This window comes from Coregonus clupeaformis, chromosome 10, assembly GCF_020615455.1.
Source record: "Coregonus clupeaformis isolate EN_2021a chromosome 10, ASM2061545v1, whole genome shotgun sequence".
Classification (NCBI taxonomy): Eukaryota; Metazoa; Chordata; class Actinopteri; order Salmoniformes; family Salmonidae; genus Coregonus; species Coregonus clupeaformis.
In genome coordinates, this window is record NC_059201.1 from 36,512,121 (window position 1) to 36,525,069 (window position 12,949).

A 12,949-nucleotide genomic window follows, 5' to 3' on the forward strand; every position below is an offset into this window, starting at 1 on the left:
ACACACAGGTATATTTACTCAGACTAATATGAGACATCTCACAGACACACGGTAGCTAGCTAGCTACAACACACAGGTCTAGTTACTCAGACTAATATGAGACATCTCACAGACCCACGGTAGCTAGCTAGCTACAACACACATGTATAGTTACTCCAAGACTAATATGAGACATATAGCCAAAGTAATTATTTTACACTCTACCATCATCAGAGAGCTTGTTTGTATAAACGCTATATATCCATTGTTTAGCTGGAATGTATCCTGCATATTCGACTGTGATTTGTGGTTGTCTCACCTAGCTATCTTAAGATGAATGCTCTGACTGACTGTAAGTCGCTCTGGATAAGAGCATCTGCTAAATGACTAAAATGTCAAATGTGAATGTTTTGCATACAGATCTGGTATCAAATTACTGTATTGAATATATTTTTTCATATTTGTACATTTCTTTATAAAAAATGTTGTTATTTGTTACACTTGACTGTGTAAAACCCAGCAGTACTATTTATTTCTCTGAGAGTGAGGCAGATATATTGTATTTTGCAAAAAAAACATGATTATCTCTGAAATGAAACCATCAAGTGATAGATTTCAATGTCTGTCATTGAACAACCCCATGCCACGATTAAATAGTGAAAAAACACACCAGTCTCATATATAATTTCTTTAAACAATAAAAGTTAATTTACTAACATTTCTGAAAATGGATGTATAGCTTTTTGGAAACTTGTCTGGTTGTAGTCGTCCCCAAGGCAGTCATGTTCTATATATGTTATTCCATTACGGTGTTTATTTAACATGTTATTGGGACAGGGGAGCAGTAAAACGTATATAGGCTACATTTAGGAAATTAAAATCATGAAAAAACGAATGATTGTGGATCGTTTTCTTATAGCAGCTGATAATTGCGATATTACACATTATTGTGCCAAATAACCACAAAATCACTGTTTCTAAAACCTGATGTAATACAGAGATGTTCTGTGACGTACACACTACATTTCCCACAAAGCTTTGCAGACTGGCGTTCAACAAATCAGCTGGTCGCAACAAGAAGCGTAGAAAAGGCAAAAATGAGCACTCTGTGCAATGCCTAGAATAAAAACATGCAATTTGTGGGAAGAAGACGCTTTGTACGCCGTTGCATGGATAAATTGAAGAATCCTTTGTCCGTTTTTATAATCGGATAGATCCTGAAAAACAGGCGCTGCTGTTTAGTCTAAATGTAGAATTCCAAAACGCGTCTTTAATTCTAGGTTTATTATCCGCTATTTTCCGTTACACGTGAAGGTAGAAATCATTGATCGGTTCATATGATTATTATTATATCGGCCTATTCGTTTTTCAGCTGATTGTATTTATTTTGAATAATTCTTTTGATGGTAGGCTATATTACATCTCGATCCCCGAGGAACGTGCGAGCATTATTCATGCATTACTGAATTTCCATGTATCTCAAACTGGGCCACGTTTTCTTTTAAACAAGTTTTAATCTCTGAGATTATTTCTCGTTTATTGGATGGACTCCGGTCGTAACCCAGGATGGGAACTGTTGTGCAGCAATGCGCTGCAACTGGACTCAACAAGCTCCTTAGCAGGGTGGAGCGGGAATGGGCCAAAAGTTCATGGACCGACGGACATGTGACGAGGTAGTATCTGCCCTGTTCTAAATAGCAATTAAAGACCTGCCCTACATACATGGACCATATTACCAATGTAGAAATAAGCTTCAAATTGTGCATCATTTATTGTGCTTCTTTCCCATCTCTTTGCATGTTGACATGTTTATACTTAGGTTTTTCAACCATCTAGCATAGGCGTTTCAGCGTTCTTTTCATACATTTTGCCCTAGCATAGCCTATATACAGTATTTTTCTGCCTAACTCCTATGTCTTGAATAGCACCAGGATGATGAGCCAAAAGAAGCCTTTGCATCCCCAGATGATGACCCCAAATCTGGACAACACTCACATTCCCACCTCGTCAGCAGACAAGGTAGGTCTTTGTCCATAGAAAAAATATTAAATTATTAACAATTGATATATATGAAATAATCATTCTATTTCTATGATCCTATCTGTCAGAGATACTGGTCCCTAGTAGTTATTTTTAGCCTTGAAAAGATATCAGCATGACTGTCATAAAAGCTGCAGTTTTATTCTCATGGGTTGCACCCCAAATGGCACCAAATTCCATTTAGAATCAAATCTACTTTGGACCAGGGTCCATAGTGAATAGGGTACTGACCTGGGCCTTCACTGTGTTTTGGACCAGGGTCCATAGTGAATAGGGTACTGACCTGGGCCTTCACTGTGTTTTGGACCAGGGTCCATAGTGAATAGGGTACTGACCTGGGCCTTCACTGTGTTTTGGACCAGGGTCCATAGTGAATAGGGTACTGACCTGGGCCTTACATTTACATCATTTAGCAGATGCTCTTATCCAGAGCGATTTACAAATTGGTGCATTCACCTTATGATAACCAGTGGGACAATCACTTTACAATATAATTTTTTTTGGGGGTGGGGTAGGGGGGTAGGTAGAAGGATTACTTTTATACTATCCCAGGTATTCCTTAAAGAGGTAGGGTTTCAAGTGTCTCTGGAAGGTGGTCAGTGACTCCGCTGTCCTGGCTTGTTCCACCATTGGGGTGCCAGAGCAGCGAATAGCTTTGACTGGGCTGAGCGGGAACTGTGCTTCCGTAGAGGTAGGGGGCTAGCAGGCCAGAGGTGGAAGAACACAATGCCCTCGTTTGGGTGTAGGGACTGATCAGAGCCTGAAGGTAAGGAGGTGCCGTTCCCCTCACAGCTCTGTAGGCAAGCACCATGGTCTTGTAGCAGATGCAAGCTTCAACTGGAAGCCAGTGGAGTGTGCGGAGGAGCGGGGTGATGTGAGAGAACTTGGGAAGGTTGAACACCAGACGGGCTGCAGCATTCTGGATGAGTTGTAGGGGTTTAATGGCACAGGCAGGGAGCCCAGCCAACAGCGAGTTGCAGTAATCCAGACGGGAGATGACAAGTACCTGGATTAGGACCTATGCCGCTTCCTGTGTAAGGTAGGGTCGTACTCTGCGAATGTTGTAGAGCATGAACCTACAGGATTGGGTCACCGCTTTGATGTTAGCGGAGAACGACAGGGTGTTGTCCAGGGTCACGCCAAGGCTCTTTGCACTCTGGGAGGAGGACACAACGGAGTTGTCAACCGTGATGGCAAGATCATGGAGCGGGCAGTCCTTCCCCGGGTGGAAGAGCAGCTCCGTCTTGCCGAGGTTCAGCTTGAGGTGGTGATCCTACATCCACACTGATATGTCTGCCAGACATGCAGAGATGCGATTCGCCACCTGGTTATCAGAAGGGGGAAAGGAGAAAATTAATTGTGTGTCGTCTGCGTAGCAATGATAGGAGAGACCATGTGAGGATATGACAGAGCCAAGTGACTTGGTGTATAGAGAGAATAGGAGAGGGCCTAGAACTGAGCCCTGGGGGACACCAGTGGTGAGAGCATGTGGTGCGGAGACAGATTCTCGCCACGCCACCTGGTAGGAGCGACCTGTCAGGTAGGACGCAATCCAAGAGTGAGCCGCGCCGGAGATGCCCAACTCGGAGAGGGTGGAGAGGAGGATCTGATGGTTCACAGTATCAAAGGCAGCAGATACAGTGGGGAGAACAAGTATTTGATACACTGCCGATTTTGCAAAAATCCAGAAAATCACATTGTATGATTTTTAAGTAATGAATTTGCATTTTATTGCATGACATAAGTATTTGATACATCAGAAAAGCAGAACTTAAAATTTGGTACAGAAACCTTTGTTTGCAATTACAGAGATCACACGTTTCCTGTAGGTCTTGACCAGGTTTGCACACACTGCAGCAGGGATTTTGGCCCACTCCTCCCTATAGACCTTCTCCAGATCCTTCAGGTTTCGGGGCTGTCGCTGGGCAATATGGACTTTCAGCTCCCTCCAAAGATTTTCTATTGGGTTCAGGTCTGGAGACTGGCTAGGCCACTCCAGGACCTTGAGATGCTTCTTACGGAGCCACTCCTTAGTTGCCCTGGCTGTGTGTTTCGGGTCGTTGTCATGCTGGAAAACCCAGCCACGACCCATCTTCAATGCTCTTACTGAGGGAAGGAGGTTGTTGGCCAAGATCTCACGATACATGGCCTCATCCATCCTCCCCTCAATACGGTGCAGTCGTCCTGTCCCCTTTGCAGAAAAGCATCCCCAAAGAATGATGTTTCCACCTCCATGCTTCACGGTTGGGATGGTGTTCTTGGGGTTGTACTCATCCTTCTTCTTCCTCCAAACACGGCGAGTGGAGTTTAGACCAAAAAGCTCTATTTTTGTCTCATCAGACCACATGACCTTCTCCCATTCCTCCTCTGGATCATCCAGATGGTCATTGGCAAACTTCAGACGGGCCTGGACATTCGCTGGCTTGAGCAGGGGGACCTTGCGTGCGCTGCAGGATTTTAATCCATGACGGCGTAGTGTGTTACTAATGGTTTTCTTTGAAACTGTGGTCCCAGCTCTCTTCAGGTCATTGACCAGGTCCTGCCGTGTAGTTCTGGGCTGATCCCTCACCTTCCTCATGATCATTGATGCCCCACGAGGTGAGATCTTGCATGGAGCCCCAGACCGAGGGTGATTGAGACAGCGCCGGAAGAAGATGGCTGCCGTTTTACAGCCCTCTAACCAATTGTACTATTATGTGTGTTTTTCCGCGTTATTTGTAATTTATTTTGTACATAATGTTTCTGCCATCGTCTCTTATAACCAAAGAGAGCTTCTGGATATCAGGACAGCGATTACTCACCTGGTATTGGACGAAGACTTTTTCTTCAACGAGGCGTCACGAAGGATATTCTACAGACTCCCGACAAGGCCCAGATCCCCCGTCATTCGCGTGAGGAAGAGACGGAGATATCGTGGACGCAGATCCGGGTGCCTTGTAAGGATCCGACGGCGAACGAGTAAACTGCCTCTCCCATCAATCCTATTAGCCAACGTTCAAGCTTTTGAGAATAAAATGGACGATTTAAGATTACAGTTATCCTACCAACGGGACATTAAAAACTGTAATATCTTATGTTTCACGGAGTCGTGGCTGAACGACAACAATGACAACATTCAGCTAGCAGGCTATACGCTACATCGGCAGGACAGAACGGCAGACTCCGGTAAGACGAGGGGCGGCGGTCTGTGTATATTTGTAAACAACAGCTGGTGCACAAAATCAAATACTAAGGAAGTCTCAAGGTTTTGCTCGCCTGAGGTAGAGTATCTTATGATAAGCTGTAGACCACACTATTTACCAAGAGAGTTTTCATCTATATTTTTCATAGCTGTCTATTTACCACCACAAACCAATGCTGGCATTAAGATTGCACTGAATGAGTTGTACAAGGCCATTAATCAACAGGAAAACGCTCATCCAGATGCAGCGCTCCTAGTAGCCGGGGACTTTAATGCAGGGAAACTTAAATCCGTTCTACCTCATTTCTACCAGCATGTTAAATGTGCAACCAGAGGGGAAAAAACTCTAGACCACCTTTACTCCACACACAGAGACGCATACAAAGCTCTCCCTCGCCCTCCATTTGGCAAATCTGACCATAACTCTATCCTCCTGATTCCTGCTTATAAGCAAAAACTGAAGCAGGAAGCACCAGTGATTCGGCTAATAAAAAAGTGGTCAGATGACGCAGATGCTAAGCTACAGGACTGTTTTGCTAGCACAGACTGGAACATGTTCCGGGATTCTTCAGACAGCATTGAGGGAGTACACCACATCAGTCACTGGCTTCATCAATAAGTGCATCGATGATGTCGTCCCCACAGTGACCGTAACGTACATACCCCAACCAGAAGCCATGGATTACAGGAAACATCCGCACTGAGCTAAAGGGTAGAGCTGCCGCTTTCAAGGAACGGGACTCTAACCCGGACGCTTATAAGAAATCCCGCTATGACCTCCGACGAACCATCAAACAGGCAAAGAGTCAATACAGGTCTAAGATTGAATCATACTACACTGGCTCTGACGCTCGTCGGATGTGGCAGGGCTTGAAAACTATTACAGACTACAAAGGGAAGCACAGCCGCGAGCTGCCCAGTGACACAAGCCTACCAGACGAAGCTAAACCACTTCTATGCTCGCTTCGAGGCAAGCAACACTGAAGCATGCATGAGAGCACCAGCTGTTCCGGACGACTATGTGATCACGCTCTCCGTAGCCGATGTGAGTAAGACTTTTAAGCAGGTCAACATTCACAAGGCCGCAGGGCCAGACGGATTACCAGGACGTGTACTCCGAGCATGTGCTGACCAACTGGCAAGTGTCTTCACTGACATTTTCAACATGTCCCTGACTGAGTCTGTAATACCAACATGTTTCAAGCAGACCACCATAGTCCCCGTGCCCAAGAACTCTAAGATAACCTGCCTAAATGACTACCGACCCGTAGCACTGACGTCTGTAGCCATGAAGTGCTTTGAAAGACTGGTCATGGCTCACATCAACAGCATAATCCCAGAAACCCTAGACCCACTCCAATTTGCATACCGCCCCAACAGATCCACAGATGATGCAATCTCTATCGCACTCCACACTGCCCTTTCCCACCTGGACAAGAGGAACACCTACGTGAGAATGCTATTCATTGACTACAGCTCAGCATTCAACACCATAGTGCCCTCTAAGCTCATCACTAAGCTAAGGATCCTGGGACTAAACACCTCCCTCTGCAACTGGATCCTGGACTTCCTGGACGGGGCCGCCCCCAGGTGGTAAGGGTAGGTAACAACACATCTGCCACACTGATCCTCAACACGGGGCCCCTCAGGGGTGCGTGCTCAGTCCCCTCCTGTACTCTCTGTTCACCCATGACTGCATGGCCAGGCACGACTCCAACACCATCATTAAGTTTGCCGACGACACAACAGTGGTAGGCCTGATCACCGACAACGATGAGACAGCCTATAGGGAGGAGGTCAGAGATCTGGCCGTGTGGTGCCAGGACAACAACCTCTCCCTCAACGTGACCAAGACAAAGGAGATGATTGTGGACTACAGGAAAAAAAAGAGGACTGAGCACGCCCCATTCTCATCGACGGGGCTGTAGTGGAACAGGTTGAGAGCTTCAAGTTCCTTGGTGTCCACATCACCAACGAACTATCATCGTCCAAACACACCAAGACAGTCGTGAAGAGGGCACGACAAAGCCTATTCCCCTCAGGAGACTAAAAAGATTTGGCATGGGTCCTCAGATCCTCAAAAAATTCTACAGCTGCACCATCGAGAGCATCCTGACTGGTTGCATCACCGCCTGGTATGGCAACTGCTTGGCCTCTGACCGCAAGGCACTACAGAGGGTAGTGCGTACGGCCCAGTACATCACTGGGGCAAAGCTCCCTGCCATCCAGGACCTCTATACCAGGCGGTGTCAGAGGAAGGCCCTCAAAATTGTCAAAGACTCCAGCCACCCTAGTCATAGACTGTTCTCTCTGCTACCGCACGGCAAGCGGTACCGGAGTGCCAAGTCTAGGTCCAAAAGACTTCTCAACAGCTTCTACCCCAAGCCATAAGACTCCTGAACAGCTAATCATGGCTACCCGGACTATTTGCACTGCCACCCCACCCCATCCTTTTTACGCTGCTGCTACTCTGTTAAGTAAGTATTTATGCATAGTCACTTTAACTCTACCCACATGTACATATTACCTCAACTACCTCAACTAGCCGGTGCCCCCGCACATTGACTATGCAACGGTACCCCCCTGTATATATAGCCTCCCTACTGTCACTTTATTTTATTGTATATATAGCCTCCCTACTGTCACTTTATTTTACTTCTGCTCTTTTTTTCTCAACACTTTTTTGTTGTTGTTTTATTCTTACTTTTTTGTTTAAAATAAATGCACTGTTGGTTAAGGGCTGTAAGTAAGCATTTCACTGTAATGTCTGCACCTGTTGTATTCGGCGCATGTGACCAATAAAATTTGATTTGATTTGATTTTTTGATTTGATTTGATTGACCGTCATCTTGAACTTCTTCCATTTTCTAATAATTGCGCCAACAGTTGTTGCCTTCTCACCAATCTGCTTGCCTATTGTCCTGTAGGCCATCCCAGCCTTGTGCAGGTCTACAATTTTATCCCTGATGTCCTTACACAGCTCTCTGGTCTTGGCCATTGTGGAGAGGTTGGAGTCTGTTTGATTGAGTGTGTGGACAGGTGTCTTTTATACAGGTAACGAGTTCAAACAGGTGCAGTTAATACAGGTAATGAGTGGAGAACAGGAGGGCTTCTTAAAGAAAAACTAACAGGTCTGTGAGAGCTGGAATTCTTACTGGTTGGTAGGTGATCAAATACTTATGTCATGCAATAAAATGCAAATGAATTACTTAAAAATCATACAATGTGATTTTCTGGATTTTCGTTTTAGATTCCGTCTCTCACAGTTGAAGTGTACCTATGATAAAAAATTACAGACCTCTACATGCTTTGTAAGTAGGAAAACCTGCAAAATCGGCAGTGTATCAAATACTTGTTCTCCTCACTGTAGGTCTAGAAGGATGAGAGCAGAGGGTACTGACCCGGGGGGTCTTCACTGTGTTTTTGACCAGGTTCCATAGGGAAAGGGTACTGACCTGGGTCTTCACTGTGTTTTTGACCAGGTTCCATAGGGAAAGGGTACTGACCTGGGTCTTCAATGTGTTTTTGATCTTAGAAGCAGCAGAGAAGACAGAAGCACAAACCAAACATTCCTTCAGTCAAACACAACACCAACACCTCTGAACTCAGGTGAGCTAGTTTCACATACTACCACATTCTATATCACCCTGTATCACCCTATATCACCCTGTATCACCCTGTATCACCCTATATCACCCTGTATCACCCTGTATCATTCTATATCACCCTGCATCACCCTGTATCACCCTGTATCACCCTATATCACCCTGTATCACCCTGTATCACCCTGTATCATTCTATATGATACTAGCACCATGTCTGAGGTGTTCTAACTGTGTTTGTTACTTCAGCCCTCAGGGCCAGTTTGACCCTCCTTCACTGCCCTTCTCCCTGTTATCAGCTGTGGATGGAAAGGAGAGGAGGGAGAGGAGGGAGCAGCAGCAGGAAGCTCAGGTTAGGAGGGAGGAACAGGAGACGAGAGAGCAGAGGGAGGCACAGAGCAGCCATCACAGAGAACAGAAGCAGGCTGTCTCCAGGAGGACTAGACATGCTGTGTCCCTTCATCATAGCTCCCAGGTCCTGCCTGGAGGTCAACCTGTGGGCCAGAGGACAGCCCAGGAGTCAGGGGGGTTGGGTGGCCAGGGAAAGGGGGGTGTAGAGGGGGATGAATGGGGGGAGAGAGGTGGGTGTAGGGGGGAAAGAGAAGGGAGAAGGGGACATACACAGTGACATAGACACAGACCTGTCTGAATCAGAGAGGCTCCCTCTCCCCTCCTCCCCCTCCTCCCCCCCTAACCTCAACCTCCGTCCAGAGGTCATCTTTCCCAGTGACTTCCAGCCTGACCTCCCTGGACCCCGAGGTGACGCCCCTGGTCGGTTCAGCTACCCAGACTTCCTCCCTCCGCCCTTCAACTCCTGGAGCCTCCGGCAGCTGGCCGTGTTCTTCCACCCAGAGGGAAGAGCTCCCCCTCTCCAGACCTGCAGGCATGGTGCTGGACAGGTACAGCCCCCCCCCCCCCAGGCATGGTGCTGGACAGGTACAGCCCCCTCCCCAGGCATGGTGCTGGACAGGTACAGCCCCCCCCAGGCATGGTGCTGGACAGGTACAGCCCCCCCTCCCCAGGCATGGTGCTGGACAGGTACAGCCCCCCCCATGCATGGTGCTGGACAGGTACAGCCCCCTCCCCCAGGCATGGTGCTGGACAGGTACAGCCCCCCAGGCATGGTGCTGGACAGGTACAGCCCCCCCCAGTACACCCCCAGGCATGGTGCTGGACAGGTACAGCCCCCCCAGGCATGGTGCTGGACAGGTACAGCCCCCCCTCCCCAGGCATGGTGCTGGACAGGTACAGCCCCCCCCCTCCCCAGGCATGGTGCTGGACAGGTACAGCCCCGCATGGTGCTGGACAGGTACAGCCCCCTCACATGGTGCTGGACAGGTACAGCCCCCCCTCATGGTGCTGGACAGGTACAGCCCCCCTCCCCAGGCATGGTGGACAGGTACAGCCCCCCAGGCATGGTGCTGGACAGGTACAGCCCCCCCCTCATGGTGCTGGACAGGTACAGCCCCCCCTCATGGTGCTGGACAGGTACAGCCACCCCCTCCCCAGGTACAGCCCCCCTAGGCTGGTGCTGGACAGGTACAGCCCCCCTCATGGTGCTGGACAGGTACAGCCCCCCCCTCATGGTGCTGGACAGGTTCTCTACCTATTTTAGTTCCATTTCTTACCCCTTTATTCCAATATGATGGTTGGGACTTCTAGCTCACTCATATATATATAAATAGATAAAAGAGAAGCAAATGGGTCTGATGTGTTCAATGAAATGGGGAACGAGTGATTTCTTTAAGTTTCTTAGGTGCTCGGATATGTTACGTTATGTGCGCATGCGCAGCTTCACTAGAGACTTAAATTATGGCACCTGGTAATCATTTCACGGCAGACAATCATCAGGAGCACACAGCCCGTTGGTATGTAACTGCGAACTACTCACAGTCTAGCATTAATGTTTAAGTCACTTATATGTTTGAGCACTGAACGTTTACCTCACTGTGTCGGTGTTAGTTGGCCGAGAGTAACCTGTAGCTCAGCGACCCAGATGCTGTATAGCATTAGGCTATCATTATCAGCCATTGGCGTTGTGCTGATTGTTCGGAGCACTCTGCTGGTTTCTGGTGGCGGTGGTGATAGCGGTGGTTTGTTTCGGTGATCCATGGTGTAGTGCCGCGTTATGTTGCGTTTGTGCGTGTGTAAATCCTTTGGACGAGGCATGTGGCGGCATGGGTTCTATGTCCTGTGACAGCGTCCATAGCAACCAGTGACTGCAGAGTCACTGTGCGCATGCTCCTCTGGCGCTAGGCATTCTGGGTGATGTAGTCAATGTTGTTTTAAGACAGATTTGCCACATTTTTGATGGTGTTGCAGGCTTATTTGATTTTTATTATTTACATTATTATTATATTATTTGAATAATATATTTACATTATATATTTGAATAATATATTGTCATTATTTGTTTGTTGTATTTCAGGTTTATGACCTGTGGTCATTTAATTTAAAATAAAATTAAGGACAAAACAGGAGTCATGACATTGCTGGTGAGCCTTTTCGGAGGGCTAAATAACGAAAAATCAGAACAATGTTCTTTTATGATTTCTTACTTATTTTTATTGACATAGGGCCCGATTCAGACTTGAGATAAGTAGACTTAACATGGACTTAAGTCAACATTTTTTGACTTAAATCCATGTTAAATCAACTTACCTCAAGTCTGAATCGGGCCCATTGTGTTCTTATCCTGCTTTTTTTTTTTTACTTTCTTTATTGAATATGTAGCTTTTTGAGAGGAAGCATGTCATTGAACTGGGATCCATTTTGATTTGGTTTAGGTACCTGGAGCGGCTACTACTGCTGGAATGGCTTCGGATCCAGACGGTTCAGGAGGAGAGTGGGAGAGTGTCCTCTGCTCCAACCAGTCGCTGCTGTTCCCACCACGGTGCACCCTCCCTCCACGGGAGACTCAGCTCGCCCAAGTGCATCCTCCAGTGCCAGAGAGCATTCCCTCTTACTCTCCTCTCGTCCCTGTCTCACCCTTCCTCTGCCCCGCTCTCTGGCTGCCACGCTCGCTACCCACCCTGTACTGGGGCCTGCCGCTCACACACCCAAAACAGCCACACCTCCCCTCGCCTCCCCCCCCTCGCCTCCCTCTCGGACCACCGGGGCCGCGTCTCCCTCCCCAAGAGGAGTTACAGTGAGAGTCGGGTCCACTCTGCTGAGAAGGCCTCTGGGCGTCAGAGGTGTGGGAGCCCTGAAATGGGGATCGGCCACCTGAAACGCATGCAGGCTTTTGGGAACATCCGTAACCCTGTAGCCGTTAGTCCCACCAGAAGGCAGAGGTCATCATCTTTAGTCAGGGACCCCAGTTTTGGGTCAGGGTCTGGGTCAGGATCTGGGACTCCCAGAGGACAGCACTGGACTGGGTCAGGATCTGGGACTGGGACTCCCAGAGGACAGCAATGTGCTGGGTCTGGATCTAGTGGTGCCCTCTATGAAGTCTCCAGTAGCGAGAGGAGAAGGAGAAGTGAATCTGAGCGAAGGAGAGGGACTGGGTCTGGGTCAGGGACTGGGTGTGAGGCTTGGGAAAGGGCTATGGAGAGGGCTGGGTTTGGGACCGGGTCTGGGTCAGGATCTGGGACTCCCAGAGGACTGCACTGGACTGGGTCTGGGTCTGGGACTGGGGCTTGGGCTTGGGCTGGGTCTGTGGCTGGGGCAAGGGCTAGTAAGAGGGCTGGGGAGAGGGAGAGGGCTGGGTCTGGGGGAGAGGGAGAGGGCTGGGTCCTGGGAGAGGGCTGGGTCTGGGGAGAGGGTGAGAGCTGGGGAGAGGGAGAGGGTCAGGGCTGGATCTGGGGCTGGGGAGAGGGTGAGGGCTGGGGCTGGGGCTGGGGAGAGGGTGAGGGCTGGGGTGAGGGGCTGGGGCTGGGGAGAGGGTGAGGGCTGGGGAGAGGGTGAGGGCTGGGGCTGGGGAGAGGGTGAAGGCTGGGTCTGGGGCTGGGGAGAGGGTGAGGGCTGGGGAGAGGGTGAGGGCTGGGGAGAGGGTGAGGGCTGGGTCTGGGGCTGGGGAGAGGGTGAGGGCTGGATCTGGGGCTGGGGAGAGGGTGAGGGCTGGATCTGGGGCTGGGGAGAGGGTGAGGGCTGGATCTATTATCTGTAACCCTGCCCCCCTAAGTCCCACCAGCAGGCCAAGGGCATC

The 12,949-nt window shown here is 48.8% G+C and overlaps 1 protein-coding gene across 2 annotated transcripts; it reads left to right on the forward strand.

The window, feature by feature from the left end:
• Positions 1-1,056: 1,056 nt before the first annotated feature.
• LOC121575386 (pollen-specific leucine-rich repeat extensin-like protein 2) lies at positions 1,057-12,480 on the forward strand. 2 transcript variants are annotated; one of them, XM_041888454.1, is made up of 5 exons: positions 1,057-1,652; positions 1,905-1,998; positions 8,736-8,809; positions 9,052-9,154; positions 11,589-12,480. In XM_041888454.1, the coding sequence occupies exons 1-5, from the start codon at positions 1,546-1,548 to the stop codon at positions 11,952-11,954; spliced, it is 744 nt and encodes a 247-aa protein (XP_041744388.1). In that variant the 5' UTR covers positions 1,057-1,545; the 3' UTR covers positions 11,955-12,480. The 2 variants fall into 2 exon arrangements, with proteins under 2 accessions (XP_041744388.1, XP_041744387.1); XM_041888453.1 differs by having other exon boundaries at positions 9,102-9,154.
• The last annotated feature ends 469 nt before the right edge of the window (positions 12,481-12,949 follow it).

Bases quoted from the DNA above. Each gene is read 5' to 3' on its own strand.
- LOC121575386 (XM_041888453.1), top strand. From the start codon at position 1,546: ATGGGAACTGTTGTGCAGCAATGCGCTGCAACTGGACTCAACAAGCTC. The intron at 1,999-8,735 runs GTAGGTCTTTGT...TTTTGATCTTAG, and splicing joins CCACCTCGTCAGCAGACAAG to AAGCAGCAGAGAAGACAGAA. The intron at 8,810-9,101 runs GTGAGCTAGTTT...CCCTGTTATCAG, and splicing joins ACCAACACCTCTGAACTCAG to CTGTGGATGGAAAGGAGAGG.